The sequence below is a fragment of the Eleutherodactylus coqui genome, chromosome 8 (genome assembly GCF_035609145.1).
Source record: "Eleutherodactylus coqui strain aEleCoq1 chromosome 8, aEleCoq1.hap1, whole genome shotgun sequence".
Lineage (NCBI taxonomy): Eukaryota > Metazoa > Chordata > Amphibia > Anura > Eleutherodactylidae > Eleutherodactylus > Eleutherodactylus coqui.
In genome coordinates, this window is record NC_089844.1 from 117,499,311 (window position 1) to 117,523,710 (window position 24,400).

General features: G+C 43.1%; 1 protein-coding gene across 1 annotated transcript; it reads right to left on the reverse strand.

The window, feature by feature from the left end:
- Positions 1-4,271: 4,271 nt before the first annotated feature.
- On the reverse strand, positions 4,272-20,324 carry UQCRC2 (ubiquinol-cytochrome c reductase core protein 2). The gene is made up of 14 exons (XM_066576286.1): positions 20,169-20,324; positions 16,480-16,557; positions 15,482-15,631; positions 14,130-14,194; positions 11,510-11,566; positions 11,239-11,363; positions 10,241-10,338; positions 9,923-9,980; positions 8,567-8,662; positions 6,800-6,999; positions 6,495-6,575; positions 6,114-6,190; positions 5,073-5,226; positions 4,272-4,582 (listed from the first exon to the last, which is right to left on the reverse strand). The coding sequence occupies exons 1-14, from the start codon at positions 20,202-20,204 to the stop codon at positions 4,499-4,501; spliced, it is 1,359 nt and encodes a 452-aa protein (XP_066432383.1). The 5' UTR covers positions 20,205-20,324; the 3' UTR covers positions 4,272-4,498.
- Positions 20,325-24,400: the final 4,076 nt, after the last annotated feature.

Consider the following 24,400-nt stretch of genomic DNA (forward strand, 5'->3'; position numbering starts at 1 on the left):
TGTAGTTTTTAATCGGTGCCACTTTTGGGTATATAGACAATATCGTAAATTTTTTATTTATTTTTTTTAATGATAACAGGGAGAGAAAACGCATCAATTCTGCCATAGATTTTTTTTTTCTTTTTACAGCGTTAATCATGCAGCATAAATGACACACTAAATTTTTTCTGCGGGTCGGTACGGTAACAACGATACCAAAATTGTTATATTTTTTTTAGGTTTTTACACTTTTTTGCTATAAAACCCCCTTTTTTTGGAAATCTTTTTTTTTTCTCTATAGCTGCATTCAAAGTCCTGTAACTTTTTTATTTTTCTATGTACGGAGCTCTATAAGGGCTTATTTTTTGCGAGACAAGCTGTAGTTTTTATTGGTACCATTTTGGGAAATGTACGGCTTTTTTGATCACTTTTATTGCATTTTTTGTGAGGCAAAATGCTAAAAATTAGCATTTTGCCTCTGTTTTTTAGCGTTTTTTTTTACGCTTTTTGTCGTACAAAATAAAAAGCGTGTTCAACTTTTTGTACACGTCGTTACGGACGCATCAATACCCAATATGTGGGGTTTTAGTTTTTTTTCCCTTTTTTTATGCTAATATTAGAAAAAGCATAAAAAAGGGGTTTTTTACATTTTTTTTTTTACATTTTTCTTTTTTTTACACTTTTCTTTTCTTTTTTTTATACTATTCGAGTCCCTCTGAGGGACTTACATCACTGTGCCTATGATCGCTGTCATAAGGCATGGCAGAGCTACTGCTCTGCCATGCCTTATCGCTTGTACAGCGATTATAGGCACAGGCAATACAGGACGCCAGTGTCTGGCGTCCTGTTGCCATGGTGACAGGCAGGGCTCTCGCGATAACATCGCGAGTTCCGGCCGGAGACACACAGGGATCGCGATCCCTCTGTGAACTCTTTCCCTGCCGCGATCTACTTAGATCGCGGCAGGGAAAGGGTTAACAGCGGCGGGCGCATCTCCGATGTCCCCCCGCTGTTGGAGCGGGACGCCGGCTGTGACTGACAGCCGGCTCCCGCTGCGGGATAGCGCGGGATCTTATGTGATCCCGTGCTATCTCCAGGACGTACCAGGTACGTCATGTTGCGGGAAGTACCAGGCTGCCATGACGTACCAGGTACGTCCAGGAGCGGGAAGGAGTTAAAGGGGTTAACCAAGAAGCCCACTGGGATGTACCAGGGTTGGAGCAGAACCGCTGCTCCAACCTCTGCGTAGTGTCCAGCCTTGTTTGATATGTGTGCTACAAAATCTAGTTAGTATTAGTGACCTTATGGCCTCCATCTCACAGGCGCTTGCAGTAAACGCAGCATTTTTCAACACTAAGCTTACTGCGATTTCAGCAGCGCTGGCATGCGTTATGTCAGTTATGGCTGTGTTTTCAGCACAGGTGAGAATGCAGCTGAAAAAGAAAAATTAAATAGATGGTAAGCAGTCTGCAAATCATGTCCTATGAGGAACGGTTAAAGGATCTGGGAATGTTTAGCTTGCAAAAAAGAAGGCTGAGAGGAAACTTAATAGCAGTCTACAAATATCTGAAGGGCTGTCACAGTGCAGAGGGATCAGCCCTATTCTCATTTGTACAAGGAAAGACTAGAAGCAATGGGATGAAACTGAAAGGGAGGAGACACAGATTAGATATTAGAAAACACTCAGAGTGAGGGTGATCAATGAGTGGAACAGGTTACCACGGGAGGTGGTGAGTTCTCCTTCAATGGAAGCCTTCAAAACAGAGGCTGGACAGACATCTGTCTGGGATGATTTAGTGAATCCTGCACTGAGCAGGGGGTTGGACCCGATGACCCTGGAGGTCCCTACCAACTCTACTATTCTATGATTGCGTTTACTATATTTTTGGTGCATGCAGAAAAACATGCACGCATGCGCGCTCCCACTGATTTCAATGGGCAATTAAGTTTAATATGTGCCATTTTCGGGCGCAATACATACAAAAATAGGACATGCAGCATATTTTGTTGCACAAATTAAATGTGCACGCAAAATACGCTCATGTGAACAAACCCATTGAAATCCATGGGTTCTACTCTCTGCATAATGCGCGTGCAAACTTTTACACATGCAATATGCAACGCAAATGTGTTCATGTGAATAAGCCCTAAGGTTGACACTAATTAACTGTGTACGGGGTTTATTCTGGTGTCGTCTTTTGCATTTAGATCTAGCGGTCATATTACAATCATGCGAAAATAAAACAAAACTGAATAAAAAAATACCCCAATTCAGTACAAGACCAGATGGTCCCTTCAGTCAGTCCTTATATTATTTTGCCTTTATTTTTAGCTTAGAATAGACGTGTGTGTATTTTAGGCATGTTTAAAGAGCACCTATTACCTGAAATCGAGAAAAAAAAAAAAAAGCTAGGATCTTGGTGCGATCTGCAAAAAGTATGGTGGAGAATAGGGAATCACTTTATTTGATGTTGGCACATAAAGTGTTTTGAGGCAAGAACAGCTGGAAGTCCTGTGGGAATTTCAAGATGAGGCGTTATATGGTTTGGTTTGCAATACAGAGCAGGGACCTGGTGTTACCATTACACCACTGGTAACACCAGGTCCCTGGCTCTGTATTGCATAACCACTCCCATTTAACACCTCATCTTGAAATTTCCTCAGAAATTTGAGAAAAAGGCCTCGAAATGCATCACGTGACGTGCTGGCATCAAATACAGATCTTCACTATTCACCAATCTCAAGTCCACCACCCTTTTGCGCGTCACACCAAGATCCTAGTTTTGTTCCCCTCTTCCATGCACTTGGCATCAGTATAACTTGCGAACTCTGTAGTGTCACTAGGATGGCAGCACCATTTGTCTTCAATCCTTCACTTTTCTTCCATTGCAGAAGCTCTGTCCAGTTCTCCAAGTTTTTTGGTCTGTTTTTCACATTACATGAAATAAGTCCCCTCTTTTATGAGAAAATGTATAGGGATATTCCAGGCATTTATTATTGATAACCTATCCTCAGGACATTCACATCAGTGGTCAGGGCTGGACGTGTAATAGAATACTTCACTCCCATTGAAATCAATGGGAGCGATTCCTTCTATTACACTTTAAGCTCTGACTGCAATGAAAAGCCGGAAGTGAAATAGAAAGCTTCACTCCCGTTGATTTCCCCCAAACTTCCTGCTGATGGAGTACCGGCATGCCCCACGGCAGCAGTCTGAGACCGCAAGATTTTTTTTCTTGTTATCATGGCTTTGTTCGAAACAGCGCTATTTACTGAATTAACCCTTTTTAATTCACTGTCTGACATCTTAACCCTTTGCAATCCAGTTTTGGATTCAGGGTTTCCTACTGGGTTTACTCTTTATGACATTATACAATGGCGCCATCTGCTGGCTAGAGCCAGTACTGTGGTATTGGACATGCTGGAGAGGCCCCCGACAGAGCGGACAGTAATATACAGTAAGAATAAACTGCTGGACGTCTTCCAACATCGGAGCTGTACAGCCTTCAATCAGAATGTCTTTAAACGTCAGACAGTGGATTGGAAAGGGTTAAGACATTATGCTTTAAGGCTGTACAGCTCCGATGTTGGAAGACGTCCTTCGGGGTTCTCTTACTGTACATTGCCAGCCTCTCTGCTGTTGGAGCTTATCCAACGTGTCACCTCATGCAGTACTGGCTTTAGCCAGCATATGGTGCCGTTGTATAACGGCAGAAATAGAGTAAGCCTCCTAGGAAAACCAGGTACAAATTGGATTGGAAAGGGTTAAAGCAATTATTGATCTAACCGCTGTATTAAAGGAGTTATCCTCAGAATTAGTCATCAATAGTTTATTGGCAGAATCAGCCACTCAGGATCTCCGCTGATCCGCTGCAAAGTGTATAGAGATGTCTGCTTCTGCCACCATCCACTTTGACAGCAGCCAGGGCAACAGCTCATCCACCATTCAGGATCTTATCCATTCAACTGGCGATGACCTGAGAATAGGTCATCAATAGTACAAAGCCAGACAAACACTTACAAACGATAACCGTTATATTAACTCAGGAAACACTGATTTGGACAGATGCAAGATATAAACTCAGATGAAGGAACTTACACAGCCAAAACTTCCCAACGTACTGCTATGGAACAAGTGAAAAAAAAACAAGCTCTTAAGCTTGTGGTGGTTTTCTACCAGAGTCCTTATGTACATACCCTCTCTCTGGCAGTGGGATCACAAAACATTCAAATACGGCCATTTGGGGGCGTGGCCTGTAGTATATAGATTGTATACAAAATAATCGAACAAATGATAGAAATAGTAATCTTTTATTGTATATTATGCTGCCAACACACAGGTACATGAGCTAACTTTCCCCCAAACAAAACGTTATATGAAGCCTTGGTTGATTGAGCATTTACATGTGCGGCTTGATGTCATAAATAATTTGAGTTTACGAGGCAGATTAAAGACTCAAAGGGTCCACTTATCAGTTAGCAAGAGATCTGGCTCAAACACAGGTGACTTCAACTGACATTACAGATCAGAAACAAATGGGGTATTTTCTAAGTTTCCTGAAGCTGCCAAAGACTTCTTTCCAGAGGCAAACTTCTTTGCAGCCTAGAATTAAAAAGGGGGGGAAAAGTAGTTACCAATTTGTACACAATTACATGCCAAAAACAGAAAGAAAATGAAAAACTGGCGCTTGTTTTAACCCCATGTAGTGATCACCCCATAGTATTTTTTATGTCCTGGTTTGCTGGGCTTTAATCCTCAGGGCCATAAAAACAAGCTTCCTCTGGGGATTAAAACCCTGCAAGCTGTTGACGTGACAGCTCCATGTTATACAGAAGGTAGCTGACAAACTGGAGCTGTCATGCAGGGCTGCAGGAAGCCCCCCAGGTCAAGCCATCGCCAGCTATAGAGGGTTGTCAAACAAGGGTCATCCAATGCATGCAACCCAAAAGTGTGCATTTGGCACACTTTGGAATATTTCTGGTGCATTATAGGCTATAAGCCAGAAGCTATTATATCGCTCTGTATTAAAGTGCTTTAATATTTTTTTACAACATTTAAAAAAAAGTGACAACTTTATTAATTAAGAACTCACATTTACAACATCAGCGCTGGTTACAGCATCTATGTTCTGGATGATAACAGCTGGTGATGAGTAAGAGCCGGAGGCCAATGCCTGGGAGCCGATCTCTGTCAACAGTCCGGAGGAATTATCCACAGACAGCAGGTAATGAGACTTTAGCTGGTTCCTGAAAGAACACAGGTGACTTTCCTCACCATTTTCCCCACACAAAGCACTATGTGTTTTAACATGTTCATTGATCAACACCATTTACCAACTTCTAGGTATGCATTCCACAGCAAGGCTCTGTCATTTTTTCAGTAAGATCACCATCACACACGTATTTTGCATCAGTATTTATAAGCCAAAGCCCAGAAGCAGTATGAAATCATTCTATTATAGGTCCCCATGGTTTATGCACTGTTCCAGATTTTATCTAACACGATTGATGCAAAACACATCCTTGTGTATGTGGACTTATGTAGTTTAGGGCTAATGCCCATGGCCGGATTTCTGCCGCGTTTTGAACCCAATAGCTGAATGTTCACGCGTCAGAATTCCAGTGTTAAATAACCTGCGGCAGGTCCTATTTGTCGTAGGAATACGCGCCCCGCATCTTAGGACACTGCCGGCCAGTCATGCGCTGTACTGCACGTGCGCGCTGGCATGTCATTGGGGCTTGCACAGCAGATACGGGAGGAGAGTATGGGGTCTTTGGGAGGGGGGGCGCCGTGACAGACTCCGCTGCGGTATTCCGCTTAAGGAGCCCCTCATGGCTGTGGGCATGAGCCCTTAAGTTTAAAGTGCAGGTATTATTTCCTTCCGATTTATATAGAAAAAATACTATTTTTGTATATTATGACAAAATATAGGCCATTAAGATAAAATGTCCATAAGAGTATTCCTTAAATTACTTCTGTTTCCCGGTCAAGTATAGTCCTACTTTGTGTTTAGGATTACATAATCCTAGAGCTTTCGATAATGCAGAATATCGCAGTTTACATGCAAGTTTATATACACTGCACATATAGTCACATACTGCATTAATGCAGATTTACCCATCATTTTACTCACTTGGCTCTTGTAATATCAGCCTCTGTGACACTGCCTTGTGCAACAACATTCACCTGGTTGACTGCAGCTTTAATCACCTAAAATAAGAAGCAGGTTTGTATTAAAGGGCCCTACAGTATGGATATCCCTCCTATTAACCATGTACATGGCTGGAAGTACAGAGAATCTTTGATAATGCACTTCTAGGTTGATCTCACATGCATCAAATTTGTTGCTGCCAGTAATCGCCATTCAGATAAAACAGAACTGCAGATGCAGAAACTTCCACATCAAATCTGTTGCAGGAACATCCCCTTATAGCGCTAGACACGCACACATATATACATACATACATATATTCCTCTCTTTCATTTATATTTTTTTTAATTCTACCCTTCTTACGTCTGCTGTTGTGGCTGCATGAGATACAGTATAAACTCCAAAAAGACCAGAATCTGAGTAATTGGCATTGAATGCAGAAACCTAGAAAAAAAAAAAATCTGATTTCAGTTCACATGGGTAAATTTTATTGTACCACAAATTCACACTGCGTCAGCATATTTCATTCTTTTGTAATCCCAGAAAATCGAATCACTGTTTCCTCTGAATCGACTAACCTTAACAATGTGAACAGTTGCAAACAAACCAGATTTTCCTAATTAACAAAGCACTCACTATGTCCTTCACTTCTTCAGTGTTGCACTTACGTCAAAGGGCTGATTAGTTGCCTTGGATACAGCTTGAGACAATTTGCTGGTGGTGTTGCTTCCCCTCTTAATGTAGGCTCCTGAACCTAGAATGTGCTGGAGAACACTAAATGCATTGGCTTCAGGGCTTCCTACAGATGCTCCTTCTACAACAACCGCAGCATGGACAAGATCAGCTCCGTTCTGCTCTCGGATCTCACCTGGATGGGAAGATCAGATCATGACAATTCTTTACCTGCTTCTTCAGATACAGGGCTCACGCACCATATAGAAGTATTGTTCCAAGGACTGTGCACAAACCTAAAATAACCCACTGCCCCCCACACCATCAAACATGGAGGTATGCTTCACTAGGGACAAAGCTTCATATATATGGCACGTGACGGAGCAAGGCATAGCAGTATAAGGAGGCCATACAGTTCTGTGTGGTCCCTGTGTTTGAGGCCTTACTTGGTCCTGAGAAACGTGCAAATGTCAAGTTAACAACTTGTTTATTTTTATGCTGTGACTGCATGCATCAATGGACAACATAACAGCATGCTGTGGCTTAGGCCACTCTCACACAGGCATTTCTTATAGCGCTTAACGCTGCGTTTTCAGTGCAACGCTAAACACGGTAAATTACTACCACCGATTTCAATGGGGCTTCAGAGAACAGCGTTAAAATGCTGTATTTTTAATGAAGCATTTCTGCATTTCAATAAGCGATGCTTTGCCAATTAAAATAAATTTTAAGGTTACTGTGTTTTTGACTGCATTTTCAGCTGCATTTTTTCCATTCTGGTATTATCAGCTTGCTTGGCTGCGTTTATAACTGTGCTGAAAACGCAGTTAAACACGCATGCAAACGCAGCATTAAAAAACTCGGCGTTTTCACAAGCATATTTGTGAGAGTGGGCTGAAAGGGGTTTTCTGGGCACAAAGTGGAAATTCTGAAGAAGCTGAAACCTAGGAAGTACTAGTTAATACCGGTACGTTGTATGAGCAGCTCTGGACCTCTTTCTGTTTCCCCGTCCAGCCACCGATTTACCGGTGTTTATACACATAACATCTGCAATAAACATAATGGCAAACTCTTTGCTATAACTTCCAGCATGCATAGAGCTGGTTTCAGGGCAGTGCTATAGCAATGGACACTGTTCACAGGTCCTTCCACTTAATGGCAGGAGCCTTACTTTCACATCAGCCCTGACAAGATCCTGAATTGCTGCCAGCTTCAGCATTGCACGCCCAGCAGTGACCATTGTGTGATATCAGCACATCATCGGTGTAACATATCAGTGTAAGACTAGAGCACAAGAGAAAGCTATCTGATACGGGCAAAGGACCTTCCGGTGCTATGAACTGCACAAGAGCAACATATTGCTGGGCTTCCTTCCATCCTGCATTGCTCACAGCCAGATGTTGGGAGATACGGATAGGGGAAGAAGCTGAAACAATGGACAAGACGTCAGTGGTAGTAGCAAATTTTTACAAGCGACGGGTTACGTGACTTTCAAAGAAAAAGAGGAAATCAGCTGGAACAGGTAAAGCAACCCTGGTAAACAACAACACATTAAGTAATTGTTATTAGGTTTTCAAATGTGCGTGTGCCCAGAATACCTCTTTAAGTATCTAACACCTGGAAGGGCACTATGCAATGGATTTTGCCGTGCATCACAAGATGAAAGGTGTCCAAAAAAAATTTCCACTACTCAGCATGAACTGCCCATGTACTACAGAAAGGAACAAAAAATGAATGTGAATCCTCATCAGGCATATACATACCTCCACGATACTGGGCCTTCACAGATGCAGAACCTGCACCACTTCTAATGTTCAGGAATTGCTCTCCAACTTGTTTAAGAACAGAATGACTGACACCTGGAATAGGACACAATTATTAGGTCTGGTATTCTTACTTCGAAAAGTATGTCTAATTATAAACTTATATTCACTTGTACTATTGCTTAGAACTTTTTAATATATCAAATCAAGAAAAGGGCCTCTTTCTCTACTTATCTTATTGCTTTTTTGCTCACCTCCACATCCTTAACTATTCATTTTCTCAGAATTTACAGAGGAGATAGATTTTCAGCATCATTGAGATAGCAAGTTACAGCTGCCCATAGAAGACAATGGTGACAAGAAAGCAGAAGACAAATAGTCTCTCCTTCAGTTTTTCCCCTGCACAACACCACTCTAAATCATCTGCTGTGTAGAGATAGGCACCATAGCCCCATTCAAGTGAAAGGGTCTGGCAGTAGTTCACTAAAGTTGGGTCGCCATAAGGAAAATGAATCTATGCTGCATCCCTTTCATTCTTAGGATCAGTGGGGACCTAGGAGATCGGACCCCTACTGATCAAAGTAATGGCATACCTTGGCGCTAATACTTTATAAAAGCATCTTTAAAAATAAAGGTTATATATTTAAGAGGATTCTGCCAGACCTTCTATGCCAACCAAACTGAAGGCAGCAGAGGATATAAAGGGACATGCTGTATCCTCTTCATATCATGTGTTCCTTATATGAGATGTACACCAGTAAAACTCCAGACACCCCCCCTTCTCCATGACTAGACTACATCAGGACACCACGAACTTCATGACTCGAGGTTAACTGTACCACTCCATGGCTACTAAAGTATGACAGGTGGCCCCATATACTGGATGCTCTATGCCAGGGACATGTGGCACAAACTTCACTATTCCGATAAACATGGCCACCAATTTTGCAGATGATGAGGGGAACTTGTAGCTGTCCATTAATAAAAAGGTACAAATGCCATGAACTTTTGACTACTTAACGGCAATGATATCTGTCCACGTATGGACCGTTATGACACTGAACCTTCAGAGAGGGGGCTGTATGGTTGATGTATCTCAATATACCTATAAAGTGGGAAATACTTCTGAGAGAAGGCTGCAGTGTATGTCGGAAGTCATGCGTATGTCACAGATTGCAGGCAAAATTGTGAACAGAGCCTTACATTGTTTTCTATGAGTTGATTTGTAAAAAGTTATCTAAATGTCACCAGAACAATGACTGAGAACTTTACCCAAACTCATACAGAAAACTTGTCCATTTGTATAGGCAGGTAAAGCAGGAGTGTGTCATATTGCAACTTTCCCATAATACACACCTAATCCAACCAGCGCCATTCTTGAGCTTCTGAAGTGATTGTGTACAAATTGATGAAGCTACAGAAAAAAAAACAATTTACATTTAAAATTAATAAATATAAGTTAGTTATTCTTTCAAATGCTGAAAATAGAGGCTAATTCATATTTAGAGCTTTTGGACACCTACAATCCACATTTCTATCCTTTTCATTTCATATCAACTGAAGCTGAACAGACATCTGTCTGGGAGGATTTAGTGAATCCTGCATTGAGCAGGGGGTTGGACCCGATGACCCTGGAGGCATTTAGATGCAATTACATTTACTGTAAATTATTACCTCATCAGGTGATACTTTTCCAATTCTGAAGTCAGGACAAAACAAGGAGTTAGCAAGTGTATTGCGGTAAGCTGCAGCATGGAGATTTTCCAAGAGACCTGAGGATAAACACCACTCAAATTAAAAATCTAGTCACAGACATCCAGTCACAGTAGCTGCATATTTAATGTCATTCTTCAATTAAGGCAAGAGCTGCATAGTGCAGCGTGGTGCTAGTTATATCGCAACTACTCAAAGTGGAGGTAGTTCCAAACCAAGATGTTTGGATTTCTGCCAACTCATGTTGCAGTAACTTGCAGGTCACAACACGACCACATTCACTTTCAGCCTGCAGAGTTGCAGTATGTTCCGTGTATGGACAAGCGATGCAATAAAATACTGACATTTTATCTGGACACCAACACACTGCTGAACATTTCTCTGAGCATAAGGATGCCCAAGGATCTATGATGTTATTAATGGAGTTCATTAGACTTGCAATCAGGCAGGACTTGTGGTTCTAAAAATGGAACATTCATGCTAATGAAAAATTGACCATGGGTCGGAATCACACTGACATTTTTGATGCTTTGTTTTAGCCAACACACTTTTTGCTGTAGGTGTGTTTTTGGAATTTTAGGTTTGCACTGCCTTTAAGAAACATCTTCGTTTCCAAGATCTAATATATTGAGCACATCTCTCATAAGTTCTCATGCATCCTTGTGCTGATGTTATGCCATTATTTTGAAACCTGAGAATAGTTGTTAATAGAGCTGTGGAATCGGTCAGATTTGGGTGGAGTTGGTGGAAATGTACCAACTCCAAATAAAATAGTACTATATGAGTATATGCTACCATTTTACTACAGTACATTTTTTATTTGAACCATTCATGAAGGCGCCGAGTTGGAGGATGGAAATATAAAAGTCAGAGTTATAGTAGAAAGTTTGGCTTGCTAACTGCACAGCAACACCTTTTTATAAATGTGCCCACATGATTATTGGCTACTCATCACTCACCGACTTGTGGGTTTTGATAAGCCAAAACTTTATCAAGCTTAATTTTGCCACCAAGCTCAGCCACTTCCCATCTTCTAAATTCAGGGGCCGTGGTGACATTGATGAGATATTCCATTACAGTATCACTAAAATAAAGACAGACCATATTTATGTCTAGCATGAGTTTCTTAAAGTAAACGCAAACAAAAACAATATTTCTATCCCCAGACCATTAAGCCAAGAAGAACAAGGTGGTCTTGGTAACAGTGAAGAGAATGGTGAAATTACTTACACGTAGTCTCTCAGACAATCCACGGTGTACATTATGTTTTGCCTTGTAGATGTTACACTGCAAACAAACAGCCATACAATTAGTTTAGTTTTACTTTTACCCCGTAAACATTTCTCACCAAGTAACAGCTTTCAATAAGAAGGATTCTACCTAGGGAAATCTCAGTTCATCTAAAGATACATGGGAGCCATACGTTTATATGTAGAAATACAGTGGTCAATTAATTAGATTTAATGAGTCATAACTTTGCCTGCCTCCACTCACAGTAAACACGTCATCATTAACCCCTTAGTGACGGAGGTTTTTTTTTTTTTTTCTATTTTCATTTTTATATCCCCCCTTTTAAAAAAAATCGTAACTCCTTTATTTATTCATCAATCTAGCTGTATGAGAGCTTGCTTTTTGCGGGATGAGTAGTATTTTTTAATGGTACTTTTTAATGTACCATATAATGTACTGAAAAACGTATAAAAAAATTAGGAAGAAATGGGGAAAAAAAAAGACATTCCGCCATCTTTCAGTGCATCTTGTTTCTACGGCACACAAACTGCAACAAAAATGACATCATAACTTTATTCTATGGGTCAGTACAATTACTACCATACCAAACTTGTATAGTTTTTTTTGCTGTACTACTTTTATTTATTAAGATATTTAATTTCTTAAAGTTTTCTGCTGCCCTCTTCTGCGCGCAATAACTTATTTTTCCATCGACGTAGTTGTGTGAGGACTCATTTTATGTAGTACGTCCTGTAGTTTTCGTTGGTATCATTAATTACTATATAGGACTTTTTGATCGTTTTTAATTATATTTTTTCTCTGAGACAGGGTGACCAAAGAAGTGCATTTCTGGCGTTTGTTATTTATTTTATTTTTTTCAGACGACATTCACCATCCGCAGTAAATAATGCATTACCTTGATACAGACGCAGCAATACTAAATATGTATTTTGGATTTATTATTTAAATTCTTATTGCAAAAAGGTTTTTTTTTTTAACTTTTATTATTTTTAATAATTAGTAAAACTTTATTGTTCTTATTTTTACATTTTCTTTTAGTCTTCCTAGGGGACCACGACATGCGATGCTTTGATCTCTCCTGCAGTATAATGTAATGTTATAGCATTACATCATACTGCGATCTGACAGGCAGCCTGTAAAGTCACCCCATGGGGATGGCTTGATAGGCATACTGCCAAGACAGCCCTGGGGCCTTTCAGAAGGCCCCCAGCTGCCATGACACCCCCCCCCCCCGGCTCCCTGTTGGGGCTGGTGCCCGTGGGTGTCAACTGTAAGAAATAGCTGACGCCCATGATGTATGGAGGGAGAGTGGAGCGCGATCTCCCTCCATACACGTCCTGCAACTGCAGAACGTGAAAACACTATGGGGCCGTCACTAAAGGGTTAATAAATGAACGTGTTTTTTTTTAATGTTTGCAAAAACTGGACGAACGAACGACAATTTGTCATCCAGTTACTTCTGGCATCTACACTGAATTATCAACGATTTTGGTTCCGTGCGAGTTGCTTTGCTTGAATCATAAATTAGCGAATAAAAAGTTCAGGAGAGAAGAGATAAGGCCTCCATCAGTCAAGCACACTGATGGATCTCCTACTGAGGCTTAGACTGCAGTGTCTGTACAGCGATATGTAGAAGCTGCAGAAGACAAAAAGTTGCAAAAATGTTTTAGTAAACCCTATTGTAAATAATGATTGTCAGCTTAAAGGGGTTGTCCCGCGCCGAAACGGGTTTTTTTTTTTTTCAACCCCCCCCCCCCCCGGTCGGCGCGAGACAACCCCGATGCAGGGAGGTAAAGAAAGCTTACCGGAGCGCTTACCTGAACCCCCGCGCTCCGGTGACTTCAATACTTACCGCTGAAGATGGCCGCCGGGATCCTCTGTCTCCGTGGACCGCAGCTCTTCTGTGCGGTCCATTGCCGATTCCAGCCTCCTGATTGGCTGGAATCGGCACGTGACGGGGCGGAGCTACACGGAGCCTGCATTCTGCACGAGCGGCTCCATAGAAGACTGCAGAAGACCCGGACTGCGCAAGCGCGGCTAATTTGGCCATCGGAGGGCGAAAATTAGTCGGCACCATGGAGACGAGGACGCCAGCAACGGAGCAGGTAAGTATAAAACTTTTTATAACTTCTGTATGGCTCATAATTAATGCACAATGTATATTACAAAGTGCATTAATATGGCCATACAGAAGTGTATAGACCCACTTGCTGCCGCGGGACAACCCCTTTAAAGTATATGCGCTTAAGTGAAAAAAAAATTAAAACCACCCCAAAGGGCTTTCTGGCTCATGCTACTACTGTGAATATAAACAGTGGCATGATTGTCTACACTTGTTTGCTCATCACTTATCTACCAGTAGCAGCATCAGCAGAAAGTGGTGAAAGATTCATTTTATGCACTAGTATTCAGGGAAGGCCTTGCCTACCTTTAAGAAAGAGCCGAGCGGGGTGCAATAAGACAAAGTTTAAAATATTTGAGCAAATATAACTTGCCCAAAAATGTTATGGCTTTTTTTTTAAAGCCAGAATACTAAAGTTAAAAGTGAAGTAAATTCCCTCTTATGTTTCAATAAAGTTTACAAATTATACACACAAACCTTAATCCTGCACCGGCAGCTTCTAATCCTCTGGTTATTTTAAAAGAGGAGGCTCCCTTTGTTGTCTGAAAGATTTAAAAACAAAAATGGACCAAAAATTACTTAGAAGCAAAATATCTATGCATACTGTTAACACTGTGGCTGTCTGAAGTATAGCGCTACTAAATATTAGAACTTTCCATTTACAGCAATTTTTAACCCTCTGCAATCCAATCTTGGATTCAGGGTTTCCTAGGGAATTTTCTCTTTCTGCCATTATACAATGGCGCCACCTACTAGCTAGAGCCAGTACTGCGGTATTGGACATGCTGGAGAGGCCCCCGACAACAGAGCAGCCAGTAATATACCGTAAGAATACCCTGCCGGACGTCTTCCGACATCGGAAACTGTGCAGCCTTCAATCAGAATGTCTTTAGACGTCAGACAGTGGACTGGAAAAGGTTAATGCCCAGAATTATGTATACAGCTGGACAGGCAGTTCTATGCAGCAATTCCTAATTTGTGGAAACCTTGTAGCTCACCGTTTCAATGTTTTCTGCGATTCCCATTCACTTCAATGGCTGCTTTCATAATCTGAACTACAGGTGGTCACAGAGCTGACTCAGGGTAAAGCTACAGGTACTAGAGGACCTGAATCAATCAGACATTTATGGCTTATCCTGTGTGACAAGGGAATATCCCTTTACCTATAAACAAGTCAGGTTTTTCTTCACTTGCAAACATATCTTATATAGTTTTTCATTATACAATAAAACATTCATTCCTTAAAAACAGCTGTTTCTGTTACAAGTGTAGACAGGAAAGGCAAATCTACATAAATAAGGCATTCCGGGGTCTGTGGAGAGCTATGTGACCACTATGACCACTGTACTTTTGCCCACTAGATATTGTTACTCAACATCTGTTAGCCATGGATATAAACCATGATAATTCAAAAAAGGCAGAACAGAATATTAAAAGGTCACATAGGAGGAGCCACTCAAAGTCCCATTTCTCAGGATAATTCATCAATAAGCTTGGCATGGATCCGCCACTCAGGACCCCTGCCTATCAGCGATTTCAAGTGTAGAGGTTCTCAGGTGAGTGCCACGGCCACTTCACTTCAATATCAGGCACCGTGCCATACATTTCCTAGGCACTATACCTGGTATAGCTGATCAATCCCATTTATTGGAAGGGTACTGAGCTTCTCTTAGGCCATATGACCTACGAACGTGGCATCATAGGCATGAGAAGAGGCAGCTGCGCTCACCTGAGTGCCGTGGCCTCTTCGAATGGCTGATCAGTGGAGGTACCGAGTGTTCGACCCCCACCAATCAAAATACATACACACAAATCTTTGCAAATCTTACCAGATTAGCCGCTAGGCGCAGCGTATGATTAACTCCCAAGTTGCTGGCATTTTCATATCTGCTTCCAGCCTTAATAAAAACTCCAATTTTTGAAGCAGGCGAGTAGTTTTCTAGAGACGCAACTACCAGCCCACTGGACAACTTTGTGATCTGTAAAAAACAAGATTAGTGAACTTATTAATATGCAGCATGTTAACACTACACAGCAAGCTTTCTGGTCTGTGCACATGACTATACGCAAAAAAATGTATATTAGCTTCGTGTGATGGATGGATCCGGTCTTGATGCTTGTGCCCATGGGTCCCTAAGCATAGAGTAAAACAGACTGCACTGTATAACAATTACCAGCGATAAGCAAATTCTACTGATGTAGGGAATTACAAAGACTGTGTCTGAGGTATCTAATGTACCTACTTTGGAGTGTTGCCATTTATATACAGATCTTAGGGCATTTTTACACAGGAGTGACAGTTTGGTGAATGGAGGCGGAGCACGCCAGAGATCTATTCTGGCCAACTGCCTCCATTTACTGTCAACAGGCAGTCATGCAAAGATGAATGACTGCCTGTTTACACTGAGCAAGAAGTCACTCACTAGTCGGTATGTGTCTCTTAGCTGCAACAAAGCAACTACCGCTCGATTTCTTGCTGAGTATCCTACCGGGTCCCACATTTGCACAGAACAACTATCACTTAAATCACTTGTTTGAGTGATTTTTCAACCAAAAGTTGGCCCGTACAAAAGTACCTTAAGGGTGTTTGAAAAAAATCACTCAAGCAAGCGATTTAAGTGATAGTTCTCCTGTGTAAATGTGGGACAGGCATTTATTCAAGGAATTCACATGGCTAATTTGGTACAGATCTGCAGTAGATTTTATCCTTTCAACTGAATTCCAATTGAAACGGTAAAATGTGCTGCAGATCTCCAGCAAAATCTATATATAAATCATATATAATCTGGTATGTCCTCATCATCAGCAAAGACAGCCAACAGCTCACCTCAAGCTCCTCCGGCTGTAGACGGGCTCTTCCAGCAGCTTCTGGCTTTGCGGCTGCTGTTGCCGAGTACAGCCTTCTCTATAAGACAGAACGGTAATGGTTACCAGGTATCATAACAGCAGCAACTACATATTAAGCGGGTGTACAGCAAGTTAGGGTGGTTTCACATCCGTGCCCGAGGTTCCGTATTACTGCTCTGTTCTAGAAGGAAAGGTGAAGCCCAGCAGCTGAACGCTGTCTCAGGACGTAACTGAATAGCAGCGAATGGACCCCATGAATAATAATGGGGTCTGATCGATTCCACTCAGCTGCCCGGCTTTTAGACGGAAGAAAAATAGCGGCATAGTATGAGCCGGATCTGAGACAGAACCTTCAATCAGAAGTTCCAACGCAGATGCGGAACTGACTTACGAGGATCCATTCTTGGTTAATACTAGTAACAGCTGACCGTCTTGTCATTAGACATCCTTCTAAGGTCTTGTCTCCACCAGCGTATCCAATTTCAATGTGCGAAAATGGAACAATTTTAATGTGCGTTTATGTCCATGTGACTTTTTTTTTTACATTTGTGCATCACCCTTTTTTCTGTGAACAGAAAAGCAGAAGGAGAGCCATTCTTCTAGAATTGCTTAGAAGTAATCAGTGAAAAAAGGATCACACGGATGTCTTCTGGTTTATTGCACACTCAAATGGTTAACGGTTTAGAATCTATAGTCCAACTTTATACCACCTATTAGTTTAGGACAAAAGTTAAGGCAAGGCTTTTGTGCAATTTTTGGTGCACAATGTCACATTTAGGCTACCCACTCTGTTGAACGAGTCATTAATATACATATCTCCGCAGCAGATTTCAGAATATACAATGCTCCCCTTGGAAGATTTTGCACTGTCAGTGCTCCCTGGCACCCGACGGCCTGCAGAGAGCACAGCACCACTAGTCAGGTGATGCCACTTCTGCATCACCTGATCGATGGCACAGCGCTCACTACAGGACGCCAAGGAGCACTGAGAGTGAAGTCTTCGGAGTGCTGTATGTTCTGAAATCAGCTGCGGATATGCAACCGATTTCGAGTCACAATCCATGCGGATTTTGACAGTTTTAGATACAGAATTTTCAGATTGCGCAGCATTGCTGCTACAGGTAAACCTACACTAAGGCCTCATGTCCATGGGAAAAGTCAGGCCTGCGCGGATTTCTGCTGCGAATGGATGCACTAGGATTGTCTTTTTTTCTTTTTCATGCAGGAGATCAATTGAGATAGAGCTCCCACACGCATGATGCGTGTTAAAATGGAGCATGCAGCATTTTTTTTTCCCCGTGCGCGAAATCCGCAAATCACTTAAAATACCATCCACGGCTGTTTAATTAACCGTAGATGTTCAATGCAATCCTACGGGATGCGGATTTGCATTTTTTCTCATGCGCAGATTTCTTAAATATAATTTCCCCGTGGACACGAGCCCAAAGACAATTTTCTTACATCCTCTAATTTGAGTTCTCAGAAGTAATTCTTCTGTAACATCTTACAACATATTTCCACTTAAGGTGCCAGAAAAATAAAACAGGTAAAGCCTTGCTTTGTTCTCAAGCTTTACTGAAATCTCCATTAGGAATTCCGTTTTGTCTCAGGAGCTGAAAAATGAACGTGTCACACGATGGACACCGCTGGCATCCAGCAGATCCCACTGACGTATAGCAGGGTTTACAGTTCCATCTCTTAGCTGGGGAAAGAAACATAGTGCTGCAGGTTACGGCCGGTGATAAGTAACCGATCGGTGGTGGATGGCAACAGGGATCCCCACTAATCCTGACAAAGGTCTCAGGATGTGACTTATACACATGCATTACTGTTCCATTCATATCTATGGGTCTAACAGAATAGAAGCACTTAGATACCTCCTGCACCCCACAGATCAGACAGTCACCCCTATTCTGGGGTAAGGGTATGATTTCTTTGACAGCCCCTTTTACAGGTTAGCAACTCCCATAGTGCACTGGGATCACGTTACAGTAGTTTCTGCGAGACTTCCCTCACACTGGCGCTATTACTTCATTACATCGCTTCTGTTCTACTTTAGAAGGACGAAGAAAGTGAAGACGGTGCTGCATGTGTCACATGCGGACACCTAAGGCACCCCGCTAACTAATGAGGCACGTCGGGTATTTGTCATGGAGTCAGTCATTTAACTGTTAAAGAAAATAATAGCACTGCACTACTTTCCCCAATCCATTTAATGGAATCTGCGACAGAAGCTCCGAACAGACCGATGTGAACGAGGCTTAAAGAGGACAGTGAATGGAGACGCAGCGCCCTGGGCATCGCGTCCCGCCGCCGCCATTCATAGATGGACACCTGCCTGTTTACACCGAACGCTGCAGCGGTAGACCGACCATGATCTTCAGATCTGCATGAAAGATTTGCCCAGCGATGATCTAACGCTTTATCACTCACTACGCGATATACCTGCGTTGTACGGTGGTTTTATGACTAGCGGTCCTGAAATATAGAAAGTGGGCAACAAAAAGAGCCTGGCACGACACCGTTATGGAAGTGTCCAAAAGAAAATCTGTGCTGCCCGCAGCAACCAATCACAGCGCAGCTTTCATTTTACCTCAGCCGTATAAGAAGTGAAAGCTGCACTGTGATTGGTTGCTATTGGCAACAAAAATTACAGGGGAAGTCGGGGAGTTTTCCATTTTTAATTGCGCCAGTATTCGTCAGCTGGTATGAAGAACGCTCACGAAGTGTCACTCAAATCAGACCGCACCTGCGGATTTGTATACGACACAAACCAACAGGTTTCGCGTTTATACATAAGTGTTGGTTCTCTGCACGGATGCACCTGGGGCTCATTCACAAGGCCGTATACGTGAGGTGCGTGTATTAGGCAGCGGGTTTTTTTGCCATGTGAGCCGGCTATTGTGCATGACAGTATCTCACATATGCAGTGCGACTAGTTATTTAATCCCCCGCTGTCTCATATCGGCGTTGTGTATTAAATGTCGCACATACGCAATCCACAGTGAACCCCAGGGCTGTACTGCATAATATGCTGTGAATGAGGCCGCTCTCACACATGCACAACACTGCATCACTGCCAGCAGGGAACGAGGGCGGCGCAACAAGAATCCTGCGTCCAGACGGCGGCCGGTGATGATGTCATCAGCTCGAGACGTTGGGTTAACAAGAATAGCGAGTCTCATTCCATGCAACAGGGCCGCTGGTAGCAGAGTGACACGGGGAGGTGAAGGTGTCAGCTGCCCCTCACACGGAAGCCACCAGCAAGTCCCAGAAGAAATGGCGCAGCACAACGCACCATCACATCGTATAACAGGGTGGTCGGAATTCCAAAAGCCAGAAGCCTCAGTATAGTAAGCGTCAGCACTTGCTGTAGAGGTGTGTAGAACATGCTGGGAGTTGTAGTCCCCGGCCATGTAATAGTATACTGCAGGCACAAGGGGTCACCTTCACCCTCCCCGGCCTCCTCACACACAGCGCCGGCCGGCCTGCCCTCTAGCAGCACCCGCACGGACACCGCCAGACAGGCTCCCGTCACCAGGTGACCACCCCCCACATACACCGGCGAGGGGGCCGCAGCAGCCCCCGTTATACATGGCCGCACACATAACCGGCCGGGCCGCAGGCTGCGCCCTCAGGAGACGGACGGGAACGGAGCCGGCCGCTTACACAGAGGAACCGGGCGCCGCTGCCGCACAGCTTCATGACCGCACTCTCCTTCAGCCGCTGACAGGAAGCCAAGATGGCCGCTTCCGGTTACCCGGCATGCCAAGCGCCGCCTCTCCTGTCAGCGCTGACCTCTGTCCCTCCTCCAGTGTGCTCTGGGGACTACAAGTCCCAGCGTGCACCAAGCTCAGTGCTGTATGCTGCCCCCTACAGGGGACGCATATATCTATATTCCACAACGCTTCCGCTCGATTCACAACCTGATTGGTTGTTTGGGTTGGCTGATTCACAGTGATTGGTTGTTTGGGTTGGCTGATTCACAGTGATTGGTTGTTTGGGTTGAATCGAGCAGAAGTGTTGGGGAATATAAATATACGCTTAGGGGGACGCATATTAACAAGTTCTGTAACAGCTCAGCCGTATTCGGCAATTCCAGCAACCTGATTGGTTGTTTGGGTTGGCTGATTCAACCTGATTGGTTGTTTGGGTTGGCTGATTCAACCTGATTGGTTGTTAGGGCTGAGCTGTTACAGAAATTGTTAAATGCTTGCGGGACAGGCTGGATGTTTTATTGCTCTAAGGTAGGCACAGAAAAACTTTTAAAAATTTCAAAGTGGGAAGAAATAGAAAAAATGCACTTCTGCCGGTCTCACACGATCGCCATCCGTGCTAAGATCTATGTTAAAACACAGGCAGTGAAAGGCATGGATTTTCGAATTTTCCTCCAGAGTGATGAATTGTGAATTCCGCAAGTGGAAGAAAAAAAACCACGGCATTGCTATATTTTATCGTGGATTGTGCACAAACAGCCTCTATTGGTGTGAATGGAGGCAGGCGGCCCGCAGCGCTTCACAATTAATACTGCAGAAGAGCATCGGAATCGCTCGTGAGGCGCTGGGACCGTGCATAGAAAAACCTGATTTCTGATTGGACGAGAGAGAGAAGCAATGAATAGGATCGAACGACTCTTCGCCTGGGCAGTTGCCGGCGCGATGTGTTAATGTCATTCTCTGCTTGCGAGTCCTTTTTCGTTGTGAACACATGTACATCTGCGCGGAAAATCACGCGCATGCACAATCTTCCGTGACCATGAGGAATTATTATTTTTTTATTACTGTGATTTTTTTTTGAGATTTTCAGATTTTCTAGCAGTGTAACAAACATTTAACTGAAAAGCGTTACAGTCACATTAAAGGGGTTGTCCCGCGGCAGCAAGTGGGGTTATACACTTCTGTATGGCCATATTAATGCACTTTGTAATGTACATTGTGCATTAATTATGAGCCATACAGAAGTTATCAGAAGTTATTCACTTACCTGCTCCGTTGCTAGCGTCCCCGTCTCCATGGTGCCGTCTAATTTCAGCATCTAATCGCCCAATTAGACACGCTTGCGCAGTCCGGTCTTCTCCCTGGTGAATGGGGCCGCTCGTGCCGGAGAGCTGGTCCTCGTAGCTCCGCCCCGTCATGTGTGCCGATTCCAGCCAATCAGGAGGCTGGAATCGGCAATGGACCGCACAGAGCCCACGGTGCACCATGGGAGAAGACCCGCGGTGCATCGTGGGTGAAGATCCCGGCGGCCATCTTGCTAAGGTAAGGAAGAAGTCGCCGCAGCGCGGGGATTCGGGTAAGTACTATCCGTTTTTTTTTTTTAACACATGCATTGGGTTTGTCTCGCGCCGAACGGGGGGCCTATTGAATAAAAAAAAAACCCGTTTCGGCGCGGGACAACCCCTTTAATATGTAACAAGTGCAATGTGTAGAGCTATGGATTGGGGGGAGAGAGAAGAAAAGACACCTCTGGTAGGCAACGTTTGTAGTAGTCCTCTCTTATTATATCCCGGCCCAATCTTGCAACTAGACTGTTAATTATTAAAAGTAACAGAATACAACCAGCCTGGCCAGGGCCTAACCTGGGTTTAGGGGAAATAGGGAGGAATTAGAAAAGATAGGTAAGGGGGGGGGGGGGGGGGTTCTGAGACAGGTGGAGTGTTTCCCATGGGATGGACGCTGTGGGGGACAGTCTTGGGCTATAGAGCAATAATAAGGTAGGCATTTATTATTATTCTTCTCTTTTACAGGGAGGTTAGGAATCTATTATTTTGCGAGGGGCAGGAGTAATCTAGCCATGGGGACCATATTTTTAAGAATTTCTCGTGCTTATCGGCTAGAATGGAGGTCAGCTTTTCGTCTATTAGGTACCAGTCCATCTTGCGCTTGACCTCGGTAAAGTCCAGGGAAGCTTTGCACCATGAATGGGCAACAACTTGCTTCGTGGCCAGAAAAAAGAAAGAGATTATCTTCCTAGAGTCAGGGGAGATACTATTTATATGTTTATTTAAAAGTGCCTCCCAAGGGACTCGAATCCATAGCCTCTTAGCCCGAGGACAGGACCACCAAATATGGAGCATATCTCCCGAAGCTGAACATCCACGGAAACAGTTGGGGGATCGCCCAGGTATAGCATGGGCTACTCGATCTGGGGTTAAGTACCAGCGGGGCAAAACTTTAACCCCTTAATGACACGGCCTATTTTGGCGTTGAGGACCAAGCGATTTTTGGTATTTTTCCATCTCCATTTTTCAAAAGCCATAACTTTTTTATTTTTCCGTGGAAGCGGCCATATAAGGGCTTGTTTTTTGCGTGGTGAGCTGTAGTTTTTATCGGTGCCACTTTTGGGTACATAGGCTATATCGTAAAACTTTTATTATTTTTTTTATGATAACAGGGAGAGAAAACGCATCAATTCTGCCATAGATTTTTTTTTTTACAGCGTTAAACATGCAACATAAATGACACACTAATTTTTTTCTGCGGGCCGGTACGGTTACAACAATACCAAAATTCCTATTTTTTTTAGGTTTTTACACTTTTTTTGCAATAAAAACCCTTTTTTTTGGAAATCTTTTTTTTTCTCTATAGCTGCATTCAAAGTCCTGTAACTTTTTTATTTTTCTATGTACGGAGCTCTATGAGGGCTTATTTTTTGCGAGACGAGCTGTAGTTTTTGCTGGTTCCTTTTTGGGGAATGTACGGCTTTTTTGATCACTTTTATTGCATTTTTTGGGAGGCAAAATGCTAAAAATTAGCATTTTGCCTCTGTTTTTTAGCGTTTTTTGTTACGCTTTTTGCCGTACAAAATAAAAAGAGTGTTCACCTTTTGTACACATCGTTACGGACGCGTCAATACCCAATATGTGGGGTTTTAATTTTTTTTTACCTTTTTTATGCTAATATTAGAAAAAGCATAAAAAAAGGTTTTTTTTTACATTTTTCTTTTCTTTTTTTTTTACACTATTCGAGTCCCTCTGAGGGACTTGCAGCACTATGCCTATGATCGCTGTCATAAAGCATGGCAGAGCTACTGCTCTGCCATGCCTTATCGCTTATACAGCGAGCATAGGCATAGGCAATACAGGACGTCGCGAGAGCCGGCCAGAGACACAAAGGGAGCGCGCTCCCTCTGTGAACTCTTTCCCTGCCGCGATCTACTTAGATCGCGGCAGGGAAGGGGTTAACAGCGGGGGGCACATCTCCGATGTCCCCCCGCTGTTGCAGCGGGACGCCGGCTGTGACTGATAGCCGGCTCCCGCTGCGGGATAGCGCGGGATCATATGTGATCTCGCGCTTTCCGCAGGACGTACCGGTACGTCCTGTTGCGGGAAGTACCAGGCTCCCAGGACGTAGCGGTACGTCCTGGAGCGGGAAGGGGTTAAAGGAGGTTTCTAACATTAGTATATTTCTGGCGCTACTGTTCGTAGACTCCCATATCTGAACCCAATCTTCCTTGGAGAGTGTTTCCCATGTGGAATTTGTTTCCGCAAAAAATCACAGGTCTTCTGCTGCGACCAGTTTGTGTGAGCTTGGCTTTAGGCTGGCTGCACATAGGCGATTGTGATTTTACCGCGGCAAAATCGCATCTGTATTCACTGCGATTTTTGAGCGTTAGCGATACTTTTTTTGGAGAATAATCTCTCGCACCACTGCCACCCGCGATAAAATCGCACAATTTTTTATCGCATAAGTTAATGGGACTTTGTAATGTTAAAATCGCAACGTATGTTTGTAGCATTGCGATCCTATACAAAGAAGCCTCCATAGGAATACATGGGAGACAAAAAAAAAATTGCACATTGCAGAAAGATAGAGCTAGACACATTTTTTTAATCCTCTTCAATATCACACCAGTGAAAACATCGCAGATGGGAATGAAACCATTGTAAATCATTAGTTTCA

Bases quoted from the DNA above. Each gene is read 5' to 3' on its own strand.
- UQCRC2 (XM_066576286.1), bottom strand. From the start codon at position 20,204: ATGAAGCTGTGCGGCAGCGGCGCCCGGTTCCTCTGT. The intron at 8,663-9,922 runs GTGTGTATTATG...GTCCTATTCCAG, and splicing joins AATGGCGCTGGTTGGATTAG to GTGTCAGTCATTCTGTTCTT. The intron at 5,227-6,113 runs GTGAGTAAAATG...GTGTTCTTTCAG, and splicing joins GCTGATATTACAAGAGCCAA to GAACCAGCTAAAGTCTCATT.